This window comes from Thalassophryne amazonica, chromosome 17 (assembly GCF_902500255.1).
Source record: "Thalassophryne amazonica chromosome 17, fThaAma1.1, whole genome shotgun sequence".
In the NCBI taxonomy this organism is placed as follows: domain Eukaryota; kingdom Metazoa; phylum Chordata; class Actinopteri; order Batrachoidiformes; family Batrachoididae; genus Thalassophryne; species Thalassophryne amazonica.
The window spans coordinates 2,812,759-2,827,231 of record NC_047119.1 but is presented as its reverse complement, the minus strand read 5'-3'; the positions used below and the strand labels follow the sequence as shown (position 1 = coordinate 2,827,231).

The 14,473-nt window shown below is 43.1% G+C and overlaps 1 protein-coding gene across 2 annotated transcripts in view; it reads left to right on the top strand.

Annotated features, from left to right (window-relative positions):
- rilpl1 (Rab interacting lysosomal protein-like 1) overlaps positions 1-14,473 on the top strand; it is a 43,916-nt gene that overhangs the window by 18,286 nt on the left and 11,157 nt on the right. For both annotated transcript variants that reach the window (XM_034192581.1, XM_034192582.1), the window contains exons 3-4: positions 4,023-4,141; positions 7,649-7,894. In XM_034192581.1, the coding sequence (XP_034048472.1) occupies positions 4,023-4,141; positions 7,649-7,894 (365 nt within the window). The remainder of the gene's footprint in view (positions 1-4,022; positions 4,142-7,648; positions 7,895-14,473) is intronic.

Genomic DNA, 14,473 nt, shown 5'->3' with positions numbered 1-14,473 from the left:
TGTTAACTATGGGATGGATGAGTACTGGTGTTGGGGGGGGGGTCAGGCACTGTGTATGTTTGTTGTGATGGAGGAGAGTGGGTGAACAGAGATGGTGGGGGGTTGCAGGAACGGAGCACTCCATTGCTTCACCACATGAAGCTGTGGTTGATAACTGCTGCACTCACAAATGTTCCACTCATGCACTTTGACGCTTTGTGTCCAGAAAACCTCTCAGTTCTACGCCTTGCATCTAAATAGCAATGCACCAGCCTATGGTGCACATGACTCTTGTTTCATGTCATGCCCAAAACACACCAGTGACTAACTGACTGAATAGACAACCCCTTTGTGCCCTGCACATTACTGTGTGCTCAGATTATTCTCCTTCTAAATAGCAAAGCGGTGATAGACACACCCTATATGACTTGCCCCATGTGTTTTAGGTCATCAAGTTAGGGCACTCTGTCTCTCTCTTGCCATTCACACAGTCATGCACATACACAGAGAACACACCCGCACAAAGCAAGCTTTCTCTGTGTGTGAAGGCCGACCAGTCTGATCTCTGCACCAGAGGCTCTTTGGTGGTTTCACAGAGAGACCACAGTCATCCCAACACACAGTAGACAAACCAGCCTCATTGTGCAGACACACACCCGCTGCACACACATACAACTCAAATCAGAGAAGGTCCGGGACAATATGGAAAATGCAAACTTAAAATAAAAACCCACAGTGATCCTCACATTTACTTTGACTTCTGTTTCATTGCAGACAGCATGAATCCAAGATTTTTCATGTTTTGTATGGAGAACTTCATTTGTTTTATTAATATACATCCATTCCTGCATTTAAGGCCTGCAACACTTTCCAAAAAAAAAGTTGAGGCAAAAGTATTTACTATTTTGTCATAGGATCAACACGTGGTGAGAAGGTTGACCTCTTCCCTGTAGTGACTCTCATCGCCCTTGGTGATGAGCCCCACCAGAGTTGTTTCATCCACAAACGTCACTATGTGGTTTGTGCTGTGGGTTGTTGTGCAGTCATGTGTCAGTAATGTGAAGCGCAGTGGACTGAGCATGCACCCTTGGGGAGCCCCTGTGTTCAATACAATGCTGCTCGAGGTGTTGTTGCCAACACGGACTGCTTGTGGCCTCTGGGTGAGGAAGTCCAACAGCCAGTTGCAAAGGGAGGTTTTGACCAGTTTGCAGATGAGCTGTTGAGGTGTTATGGTATTGAACGCTGAACTGAAGTCTATGAACAGTATTCTCACATATGAGTCCTTCTTGTCCAGATGGGTGAGGGCTCGGTGCAGGGCTGAGCAGATTGCGTCCTCTGTAGATCGCTTGGCTCTGTATGTGAACTGGGAGGGGTCTGGGGGGGATGGATTTGATGTGTGACATGACTAGCCGTTCAAAGCACTTCATGATGATGGGTGTCAGTGCCACCGGACGGTAGTCATTGAAGCAGGATGGAGCTGATTTTTTGGCACAGGTATGATGGTGGCAGCTTTGAAGCATGATGGAACAATGGCGTGCTTCAGGGAAGTGTAAAGATGTCTATGAAGACATCCTTAAGCTCCTCTGCGCAGTCCTCCAGGACACGACCAGGGATGTTGTCTGGACCTGTTGCTTTGTGGGTGTTGATGGCCACCAGTGTCTTCTTCACGCTGGCGACAGAGAGGTACAGGGTCTGGTCGTGGGGAGGGGGTGGGGTCTTCTGTGGCTGTGTGGTGTCAGCGCTTCAAAGCGTGCAAAGAAGCGGTTCAGGTTGTTGAGTAGCTCTGTGGTGCTGGCTTGTAGTCAGTGACGGCCTGAATGCCTCGCCATCGGCTCTGTGCATCCTTGCTGTCTCTGAAGTGGGACGTTATCTTTTGTGTGTCATCCTTTTTTACCTCCCTGATGCCACGGGACAGGTTGGCTCTTGCTGCTCTGAAGGCTTTGTCTCTGGCTCTCAGCAGCTTGTGGACATCACCTGTCAGCCATGGTTTCCGGTTGGCCCGGGTGATGATGGTTTTTGTGTGGGTCACATCATCAATGCACTTTGTGATGTAGGAGGTCACAGTGTCTGTGTTCTCCTCAGTGTCAGTGTTGTTGTTGTAGGTTGCTGCGTGTTTGAACATTTTCCAATCCGTTGTGTTGAAGCAGTACTGGAGAGCAGAGGTGCCCCCTCTGGCCACACTCTTACCGGTTTCTTTTAGCAGATTTGATGAGTTTCCCAGTTTGTCTGTATGCTGGCATTAGCGTAACAGTGATGTGGTCAGATAGGCCGATGTGGGGGAGGGGGGTGGCTTTGTATGCTCCTTTTTGTGTGGTGCCAAGTCCAAGATATTTTTTCCCCTTGTTGGGAAATCAACATGCTGGTGAAATTTTGGAAGTACAGTTTTGAGATCAGCATGATTAAAATCTCCAGTGAGGATGATCAAACCGTCTGGGTGTGCAGTTTGTTGTTCACTGTTTCTGTGTAGGCTCTCAGTTGTCCAGGTGGTTTCCATAGTAGAGAAGCTTGAATCTTCGACTGGACTGGGTTGCTTGACGTGAGGACGTTTCGCTTCAAATCACAGAAGCTTCCTCAGCTAAAATTCTTGCTCTGGTAGTCTGACACGCTTTGTCCCCTGTTTACAATGGGCTACTCAGGTCAAAGCAGTTTCAGTCTTTTGTTCATGGTAATGAGACATTCACGTCATCAGGAGAGTCGTCAAGGGAGCCATCAGGGGAGGCTTCCATCCCATCATTAGGAGAGTGCTAACTAGAGCACAATAGGTGCTAATTAGAGCTATTGTTTAGTCACTAGCCTATAGCAGTCGGCCTCTCGGTAGGAGGGGTCTGGTTAGGTTAAAAACTCCAGCTTTTGTTGGCTTCTGGTTTATTCTTCTCTACTAGAGTCAAGACAGAAGTCAGACTACCAGAACAAGAATTTTAGCTGAGGAAGCTTCTGTGATTTGAAGCGAAACGTCCTCACGTCAAGCAACCCAGTCCAGTCGAAGATTCAAGCTTATCTACTTTGTTGTTCACTGATAGCCTGGTACAGTTCACTGAGTGCTGCATTCCCGTCACTGCTGCTGTTGGTGGGGGGGATGTAGACTGGGACCAGCAGTAAACTCCCTGGGCAGATAGAAGGTACGGCACTTAATGATCATAAACTCCGCTAGTGATGTGCAGTGTTTGCACACCACCACAGCGTCCCCGCACCACTCATTCTGAATGTAGACGCACAGACCCCGCCGCGAGTCTTTCCTCCGTTTACGAGGGCCCGGTCAGCTCGATAACATGCTAGCTGCTCCAGTTGCACAGCAGAGTCAGGGATGTTATCATTTAGCCATGTTTCAGTGAAAACAAGCACACAGCAGTTACTCACTGTAACTGTTTTGTTGTCCAACGATCGTACATTTGCCTAGAGGATTGATGGTATGGCTGGGCGAGTTGGATTAGCCGCTAGCCTAGCTCGAATGTTCCATTACTTATGCAACCCATCATCTTGGCTTTTATATTTTGAATTAATTTATATCAAGTTGTAGAGATTTGCTTTGAGTTTGAGTTTAAGGAAGATAATTTTAGAAATTTATTTTTTTGTATTTGAAATGGCATAAACTAATTTAAATGTGTGAAATACCAGATGTTCCAATAGTTTTTGAGGGCACTGTATGTAGACAGGTGTGTGTCTTTCCAAATCATGTCCAATCAACTGAATTTACCACAGGTGGGCTCCAATAAAGCTGTAGAAACATTTTTTTAATAAATTTGCAAAAATCTCAAAACCTTTTTTCACATTGTCATTGTCTGTAGAAGTTTGGGGAAAAAATGAATTTCATCCATTTTGGAATAAGATTAGCATAAGAAATGTGGAAAAAGTGAAGTGCTGAAAACTTTCTGGACACAACATAAATCACAATTTCCTCTTGGAAATTGTGTGCCACAGCTAAGTGTATAAATAGATTACAGTGAATGCACCGTGGTTACTGGTTAAATCTCCTCCTGCCTTTCTTTCAGACAACCACCTCCTGCTCATCATTTCCCATATTATTTTGTCTTTGGTGTCTCCAGGTATGACAGAGAGAGAGAGACAAGTAATGAAGAAGCTTAAAGAAGTGGTGGACAAGCAGAGAGACGAGATCCGAGCCAAGGATCGTGAACTTACACTGAAAAATGAAGACATAGAAGCAGTAAGGCTTCAGACATACACTCACTCTTCACTCATCTTCAACGGCTCCAGGATGAGGTCGCAGGGGCAACAGCTCCAGCAGGGGACCCCAGACTTCTGTTTCCTGGGCCACTTTGATCACCTCTGACTGGGTGTGTGTATATATATATATATATATATATATATATATATACACATACAGCTCCAATTCCAGTGAAGTTGAGATGTTGTGTAAAATGTAAATAAAAACAGAATCCAATGATTTTCAAATCCTCTTCAACCTATATTCAATTGAATACACCACAAAGACAAGATATTTAATGTTCAAACCAATAAACTTTGTTGTTTTTGTGCAAATATTTGCTCATTTTGAAATGGATGCCTGCAACATATTTCAAAAAAGCTGGGACAGTGGTATGTTTCCCACTGTGTTACATCACCTTTCCTTCTAACAACACTCAATAAGCGTTTGGGAACTGAGGACACTAATTGTTGAAGCTTTGTAGGTGGAATTCTTTCCCATTCTTGCTTGATGTACGACTTCAGTTGTTCAACAGTCCGGGGTCTCCGTTGTCGTACTTTGCGCTTCATAATGCTCCACACATTTTCACTGGGCGACAGGTCTGGACTGCAGGCAGGCCAGTCTAGTACCCGCACTCTTTTACTACGAAGCCACGCTGTTGTAACACGTGCAGAATGTGTCTTGGCATTGTCTTGCTGAAATAAGCAGGGACGTCCCTGAAAAAGATGTTGCTTGGATGGCAGCATGTGTTGCTCCGAAACCTGGATGTACCTTTCAGCATTGATGGTGCCATCACAGATGTGTAAGTTGTCCATGCCATGGGCACTAACACACCCCCATACCATCACAGATGCTGGCTTTTGAACTTTGCACTGGTAACAATCTGGATGGTCTTTTTCCTCTTTTGCCCAGAGGACACGACGTCCATGATTTCCAAAAACAATTTGAAATGTGGACTCATCAGACCACAGCACACTTTTCCACTTTGTGTCTGTCCATTTCAAATGAGCTCAGGCCCAGAGAAGGTGGCGGCGTTTCTGGATGTTGTTGATGTTTGGCTTTCACTTTGCATGGTAGAGTTTTAACTTGCACTTGTAGATGTAGTGACGAACTGTGTTAACTGACAATGGTTTTCTGAAGTGTTCCTAAGCCCACGCAGTAAGATCCTTTACACAATGATGTTGGTTTTTAATGCAGTGCCGCTTGAGGGATCGAAGGTCACGTGCATTCAGTGTTGGTTTTCGGCCTTGCCGCTTATGTGTAGAAAGTTCTCCAGATATTCTGATTATTATATTATGGACTGTAGATGATGGAATCCGTAAATTCCTTGCAATTGAACATTGAGAAACATTGTTCTTAAACTGTTGGACTATTTTTTCACGCAGTTGTTCACAAAGTGATGATCCTCACCCCATCTTTGCTTGTGAACAGCTGAGCCTTTTGGGGATGCTCCTTTCATACCCAGTCATGACAATCACCTGTTTCCAATTAATCTGTTCACCTATGGAATGTTCCAAACAGGTGTTCTTTGAGCATTCATCAGCTTTCCCAGTCTTTTGTTGCCCCTGTCTCAGCTTTTTTGAAATGTGTTGCAGGCATCCATTTCAAAATTTGCAGATATTTGCACAAAAACAAAAAAAGTTTATCAGTTTGAACATTAAACATTCTTGTCTTTGTGGTGTATTCAATTGAATATATGTTGCCTAGCAATGTCAGAGTTTACGCACACACGGACAAAAACTGACAGAAACTTAACTCATCTGCACACAACGCATGTCTCTCTCCCTCCATTCCTATTACCCCCCTTGTGGCTCTCCACTCCCCTCACCCTGGCTTCCTCCCTGCTACCTTGAAGGCAACACGGTTTTTACTGCCTCAGCCTTCAACGCCCCAAGCTGGGCTGTGCAGGCCCCTGCTGCTGCAGCCTTCCCACTTTGCCTCAAATCAGATAGATAGATAAATAGACAGATAGATACTATATTCATCCCCTTTAAGGAGAAATTCATTTGCCCGAGAGCATTGATACATACACAAGTCATCCATTCAATAAAATACCAATAAATAAGCCAAATATAAAAACACACAAGATGTAAAAATACATTAACAAGAGGCGTTAAACAGTCTTGTGGCGGCCAGGACAAATGATCTTCTATACCTCTCAGTCCTGCATCTCATGGAGAGGAGTCTGTCACTACGGTTGCTTTTCTGAGCAAACACAATGTCGTGTAGAGGACGAGATTTGTTGTTAATAATAGAGTTCATACTACACCTCATCCTGCTCACCACTAGTTCACCCACAGAGACCGCCTCCCTCCCCATCACTGACACACACTTCCTGACAAATTTGTCCAGTCTGTTGCTGTCCCTGACAGACATGCTGTTCCCCCAACACACAACAGCAAACAATACAGCACTGACCACCACAGATTGATAAAAAAGAAAAAGCGTATCATTACAAACATCAAAAGATTTCAGTCTTCTGAGGAAGAACAGTCTGCTTTGTCCCCTTTTATACACAGCATTTACGTGCACCGACCAGTCCAGTCTATTGTCAATATGGACTCCGAGGTACGTGGAGACCACCTCAATGCCCACATTGTCTATATTGACTGGTAGGTGTTGTGCTTTCCTCTTTCGGATGACGGACTGCTTCAAGTTTAGTGCACATAAACAATGTCAAATGTATATGTGTTGTCTTTAATTCTGATGTGTGGCATTTTTAAGGTAAACTGGTAATAATTGTGGATTAATTGCTGTATTTTGTCTGAGGTAATTGGAGTGTAAATGTAATTTCATTGTTGTACTCGTGTAATGACAATGACAATAAAGCTCATCTCATCACATGCCTGGAAGCGCCTCACCAGCTAACCATGTCATTTAGGTCCTTCAGACTTTTTTCAGTAAAATGGTAAAATGGAGCATGAGCATGGGTAAAGCCTTTCAGCTTCAGCCTTCAAAATGGCTCTTTAAGTACCTCTATACTTGAGATAAACAGTAGAAAACTCTTTTGCCAAAGAATATGACATCTCAGTTTACAGGGGATTAATATAATCTGAGATCATTTCTACAGATTCTTCACTGACAAAGGAGCACGTGTGCAGTAAAAATGACGCATTCAGAAACTCTGGTGATAATTATTTTGCCTCACCTCTCCTTTTAAAACTAGTCTCATCCGATTCAGGCTGAGACGTGAGTTTGACACACGTTCACTGAACGCAGGATGAACACCTTTTGGATGCTGATCAAACCCGTGTTTCCTCCATTCACCAGGACCCAGGTCTGCAAACCACATGTGCAATGATGTGACCATGAGTATAAATTTGTTAAAAGAATATTAAACTTCAAAATATCTTGTAGCTTGATGACTCGGGACCTTCATCAACCCATGCTTCAAACCTTTGTTCATTGCCTAAAAAGATTTTTATTTGATCTAGTTTTGTCTTTCACTAAAACAAAAGCTTTCACTGTTTCATGCCCCCCTTCTTTGTCTCTTTGCTGTCTCTGCAGCTCCAGCAGCAGCAGTCCCGCCTTATGAAAATCAACCACGATCTTCGCCATAAGATCTCAGTGGTGGAGGCCCAGGGGAAAGCGCTCATCGAGCAGAAGGTAGAACTGGAGGCAAGTGCTCAGGCACAAGCACAAGAAGTTGGTGGCCTTCGGCAAGAGGTTGTGCGGCTGAGGGAAAGACTTCAGGGAGAGCAGCCTGCCCTGGACTCGGAAGGATCTCCACCTCAACCCCCCTCACCTGCAGAGGTAACCCAACATTCCAGACCTTCAAAGAATCCCATGTGGCTGTCAGTAAAAGTTTGTTTAGATTTAATCGTGAAGATTTGGTTTATGGTCCTATCCTGTGGAATGGGCTGGTTAAAAAATAAAATAAAATCTGTTTCTTTGGCTGAATATTTCAAGGATTACATATATTAACTCTTAGCTTCCAGAGCGACTACACTCCAGTAGATGGACAAAAACTTGAATTGACCCAACAGTTAACTCATCATACACATGGAAAAAGAAGAAGAAGAAAACAAGAATATGGGTTATCTCAGTCGTGGGTGGCCTGTCCGTCTGGGTCGTCGTATGTAAACATCTTCTTCTCCGAAACCGCTGGACCAATGAAGCTGAAACTTGGTGTGCATGTTCGTACCTATGAAGACGCTAAAATTTGTTTGAGAAGTTCTGATCCGATTTCAAATACCGTCGCCATGGTGCTCATCTTGAAAATCTCATATATCATTTGTCAGCCATTTATGCAACCTTTGAGCTGAGATTTGCTACATGGGTAGAACTCAGCAAGCCCAAAACATACGTATGTGACCCCTGGACTGTGACCACAACCTTTTTTCCAGTTGTCACTTTAAACATCTTTTTCACAAAAAACACTTTACCTTCACCAATTTCAATTAATTTAATTTATACAGCACCAAATCACAAATAAGCTGCCTCAAGGCACTTCACACGAGTAAGGTCTAACCTTACCAACCAGGAGGCAGAGCTGTGAGATTCTCTGTGAATTTTCAGACCTTTTGTCTGACTTAGTGCTTAGCTCAGATAAGATAATTATAGTGGGCGATTTTAACATCCACACAGATGCTGAGAATGACAGCCTCAACACTGCATTTAATCTATTATTAGACTCTATCGGCTTTGCTCAAAAAGTAAATGAGTCCACCCACCACTTTAATCATATTTTAGATCTTGTTCTGACTTATGGTATGGAAATAGAAGACTTAACAGTATTCCCTGAAAACTCCCTTCTGTCTGATCATTTTTTTAATAACATTTACATTTACCCTGATGGACTACCCTGCAGTGGGGAATAAGTTTCATTACACTAGAAGTCTTTCAGAAAGCGCTGTAACTAGGTTTAAGGATATGATTCCTTCTTTATGTTCTCTAATGTCATATACCAACACAGAGCAGAGTAGCTACCTAAACTCTGTAAGGGAGCTAGAGTATCTCGTCAATAGTTTTACATCCTCATTGAAGACAACTTTGGATGCTGTAGCTCCTCTGAAAAAGAGAGCTTTAAATCAGAAGTGTCTGACTCCGTGGTATAACTCACAAACTCGTTGCTTAAAGCAGATAACCCGTAAGTTGGAGAGGAAATGGCGTCTCACTAATTTAGAAGATCTTCACTTAGCCTGGAAAAAGAGTTTGTTGCTCTATAAGAAAGCCCTCCGTGAAGCTAGGACATCTTTCTACTCATCACTAATTGAAGAAAATAAGAACAACCCCAGGTTTCTTTTCAGCACTGTAGCCAGGCTGACAAAGAGTCAGAGCTCTATTGAGCTGAGTATTCCATTAACTTTAACTAGTGATGACTTCATGACTTTCTTTGCTAACAAAATTTTGACTATTAGAGAAAAAATTACTCATAACCATCCCAAAGATGTATCGTTATCTTTGGCTGCTTTCAGTGATGCCGGTATTTGGTTAGACTCTTTCTCTCCGATTGTTCTGTCTGAGTTATTTTCATTAGTTACTTCATCCAAACCATCAACATGCTTATTAGACCCCATTCCTGCCAGGCTGCTCAAGGAAGTCCTACCATTATTTAATGCTTCAATCTTAAATATGATCAATCTATCTTTGTTAGTTGGCTATGTACCACAGGCCTTTAAGGTGGCAGTAATTAAACCATTACTTAAAAAGCCATCACTTGACCCAGCTATCTTAGCTAATTATAGGCCAATCTCCAACCTTCCTTTTCTCTCAAAGATTCTTGAGAGGGTAGTTGTAAAACAGCTAACTGATCACCTGCAGAGGAATGGTCTATTTGAAGAGTTTCAGTCAGGTTTTAGAATTCATCATAGTACAGAAACAGCATTAGTGAAGGTTACAAATGATCTTCTTATGGCTTCGGACAGTGGACTTATCTCTGTGCTTGTTCTGTTGGACCTCAGTGCTGCTTTTGATACTGTTGACCATAAAATTTTATTACAGAGATTAGAGCATGTCATAGGTATTAAAGGCACTGCGCTGCGGTGGTTTGAATCATATTTGTCTAATAGATTACAGTTTGTTCATGTAAATGGGGAATCTTCTTCACAGACTAAAGTTAATTATGGAGTTCCACAAGGTTCTGTGCTAGGACCAATTTTATTCACTTTATACATGCTTCCCTTGGGCAGTATTATTAGACGGTATTGCTTAAATTTTCATTGTTACGCAGATGATACCCAGCTTTATCTATCCATGAAGCCAGAGGATACACACCAATTAGCTAAACTGCAGGATTGTCTTACAGACATAAAGACATGGATGACCTCTAATTTCCTGCTTTTAAACTCAGATAAAACTGAAGTTATTGTACTTGGCCCCACAAATCTTAGAAGCATGGTGTCTAACCAGATCGTTACTCTGGATGGCATTTCCCTGATCTCTGGTAATACTGTGAGAAATCTTGGAGTTATTTTTGATCAGGATATGTCATTCAAAGCGCATATTAAACAAATATGTAGGACTGCCTTTTTTCATTTACGCAATATCTCTAAAATCAGAAAGGTCTTGTCTCAGAGTGATGCTGAAAAACTAATTCATGCATTTATTTCCTCTAGGCTGGACTATTGTAATTCATTATTATCAGGTTGTCCTAAAAGTTCCCTAAAAAGCCTTCAGTTGGTTCAGAATGCTGCAGCTAGAGTACTGACGGGGACTAGCAGGAGAGAGCATATCTCACCCGTGTTGGCCTCTCTTCATTGGCTTCCTGTTAATTCTAGAATAGAATTTAAAATTCTTCTTCTTACTTATAAGGTTTTGAATAATCAGGTCCCATCTTATCTTAGGGACCTCGTAGTACCATATTACCCCATTAGAGCGCTTCGCTCTCAGACTGCGGGCTTACTTGTAGTTCCTAGGGTTTGTAAGAGTAGAATGGGAGGCAGAGCCTTCAGCTTTCAGGCTCCTCTCCTGTGGAACCAGCTCCCAATTCAGATCAGGGTGACAGATACCCTCTCTACTTTTAAGATTAGGCTTAAAACTTTCCTTTTCGCTAAGGCTTATAGTTAGGGCTGGATCAGGTGACCCTGGACCATCCCTTGGTTATGTTGCTTTAGACGTAGACTGTGGGGGGGTTCCCATGATGCACTGTTTCTTTCTTTTTTTGCTCCGTATGCATCACTCTGCATTTAATCATTAGTGATCGATCTCTGCCCCCCCTTCTCGGCATGTCTTTTTCCTGGTTCTTTCCCTCAGCCCCAACCAGTCTCAGCAGAAGACTGCCCCTCCCTGAGCCTGGTTCTGCTGGAGGTTTCTTCCTGTTAAAAGGGAGTTTTTCCTTCCCACTGTGGCCAAGTGCTTGCTCATAGGGGGTCGTTTTGACCGTTGGGGTTTTTCATGGTTATTGTATGGCCTTGCCTTGCAATATGGAGCGCCTTGGGGCAACTGTTTGTTGTGATTTGGCGCTATATAAGAAAAAAGTTGATTGATTGATTGATTGATAGAGCAAGCACACAAGCGACGGTGGTAATGAAAAACTCCCTCTGAAGATTTGAGGAAGAAACCTCAAGCAGACCAGACTCAGAGGGGTGACCCACTGCTTAGGCCATTCTTACGGTTACAAGGTTTTTACTAAGTTTTTACCAAGCTGAAGAAACAGGAAGCATAAAAACCTCCTGTAACTAATCTGCTCATGTGTGATTGATTTCACCAGAAATCTTCTCACTTTTTTCACTTTCTGAGGCTGCCATATAAATATCAACGTAACCAATTCAAACATACAGGTGTCCTGAAGACAATATCAAGGTTTCAGTGACCCTTCAAATTGCACAGTTGGAAGTAGCAAATTGAAACCACATTTAATATAAACGTGCATTTCGGGAGTAACCCTCAAATATTGCAAAAGTTTCTTACTCTCACCTGAGGTGGTTTTTCAGGTGATTTGAAAAAGTCATGATTTGCAAAACTGCAATGGAAATGCTGTTTCTGCAATTTTAGGTTATGTGACATACAGAAAGTGTCACATGACATTCTAAAATATATGGCGTGGTACGTGTGGACAGAGGAAGAGACCAAGAGCTTGTTAAACCTTATAACGTGTGACGTTACACCAGTATTGGATTGGATTTAACAAAACCCAGCAGGCAAAAATGTGTTTGTTAGAATTCTGAAGATATTGCTTACATTTTGCACAAATAGGTGAGAAGCTTGAATCTTCGACTGGACTGGGTTGCTTGACGCGAGGACATTTCGCTTCAAATCGCAGAAGCTTCCTCAGCTAAAATTCTTGCTGAGGAAGCTTCTGCGATTTGAAGCGAAACGTCCTCGCGTCAAGCAACCCAGTCCAGTCGAAGATTCAAGCTTCTCTACTATGGAAACCACCTGGACAACTGAGAGCCTACACAGAAATTTTGCACAAATCTGTACTTGAGATATGTCTAATGACAGATGACAATCTGGTTACTTTATTTTATGTTACTTTCTGGTCAGATTACATGATGTGTAAATCACAATGGTGGAGTCAGACTCACCCCACGTACACTTGAGCTGCACTTTAGACTGAGTGCATGAGATGGTGAAGATAGGTCCCTTTGTGTTAACACACACACACACAGGTACAAATCCCTGCTCTTGCCCTTTTGGCTAAGGTAAGAGTATTGAATATTGTTAGAAATGCTTAAAATCCTAATTAGAAACACAGCTAGAGAGTGCGGCTATATTAAGCCATTTGTATGAATTGTCACAAAGTGACAGCATAAAATTTGTGCCAAATCAACACGCAGATCCATAACAGATCTACTGTGACGTCATGAGTGAAAAAGGGAAAAGCCAAAAGAGTGAGATGACTTCCTAAACAGATATTGAACTCTTATTTTACTCCATCAGCCTGGTGACGCTGCTACAGTGATGTGTGCTGAAGGTTCAGCCTGGTCAGACAGATTTGACCTGTTTAAAGTGACCTCACCGGGGTCTGACTCAGCACCGTGGCCCCCACCTGTCTCCCTCAGCACTGAGGGGCGTGAGGACGGGGAAGATGCAGCTGAAGATAACGATGTGTTACTTTGGGTAATGTGAAAGTTGCAAGGCAGGAAAGTGGATGGTGTGGTTGTCGTGACTCTAACTCAAAAACATAGAACATGAGGCAGCTAGTTTTTGTTTTTGTCGTGCATGTCCTTTGTTACCCACAAGAAGTGGCTTGGCATGCACGTTTGAATACTAACAGATATTGACATTGGGGTTGATTGCTCCTTGCAGTGTGTGAAGATTTTTGGATGACTGCAGTGATAATACAGTGCATCCGGAAAGTATTCACAGCGCTTCACTTTTCCCACATTTTATGTTGCAGCCTTATTCCAAAATGGAGTAAATTACTGTTTTCCCTCAAGCTTCTACTCACAGCACCCCATAATGACAACATGAAAAAGTTTTTTTTGTTGTTGTTTTGTTTTGCAAATTTAATGAAAATTTTAAAAAAATAAGAAATCACATGTCCATAAGTATTCAGAGTATTTGTTCAATACTTTGTTGATGCACCTTTGGCAGCAATTCCAGCCTCATTTCTTCTTGAATATGATGTCAGAAGCTTGGTGCACCTATCTTTGGGCAGTTTGGTCCATTCCTCTTTGCAGCACCTCTCAAGCTCCATCAGGTTGGATGTGGAGCGTCGGTGCACAGACATTTTCAGATCACTCCAGAGATGTTCAGTCGGATTCAGGTCTGGGCTCTGGCTGGACCACTCAAGGACATTCACAGAGTTGTCCTGAAGCCACTCCTTTGATATCTTGGCTGTGTGTTTAGGGTCATTGTCCTGCTGAAAGATGAACCGTCACCCCAGTCTGAGGTCAAGAGCGCTCTGGAACAGGTTTTCATCCAGGATGTCTTTGTACATTGCTGCATTCATCTTTCCCACAGTTCTGACTCGTCTCCCAGTTCCTGCTGCTGAAAAACATCCCCACAGTATGATGCTGCCACCACCATGCTTCACTGTAGGGATGGTGCCTGGTTTCCTCCAGACCTGACGCCAAAGAGTTCAATCTTTGTCTCATCAGACCAGAGAACTTTGTTTCTCCTGGTATGAGAGTCCTTCAGGTGCCTTTTGTTAAACTCCAGGTGGGCTGCCATGTGCCTTTTACTAAGGAGTTGCTTCCGTCTGACCACTCTACCATACAGGCCTGATTGGTGGATTGCTGCAGAGATGATTGTCCTTCTGGAAGGTTCTCCTCTCTCCACAGAGGAATGCTAGAGCTCTGACCAAGTGACCATCGGGTTCTTGGTCACCTCCCTGACTAAGGTCCTTCTCCCTGATCGCTCAGTTTAGACGGGCATCCAGCTCTAGGAAGAGTCCTAGTGGATCTGAACTTCTTCCATTTACAGATGATGGTGGCCACTGTGCTC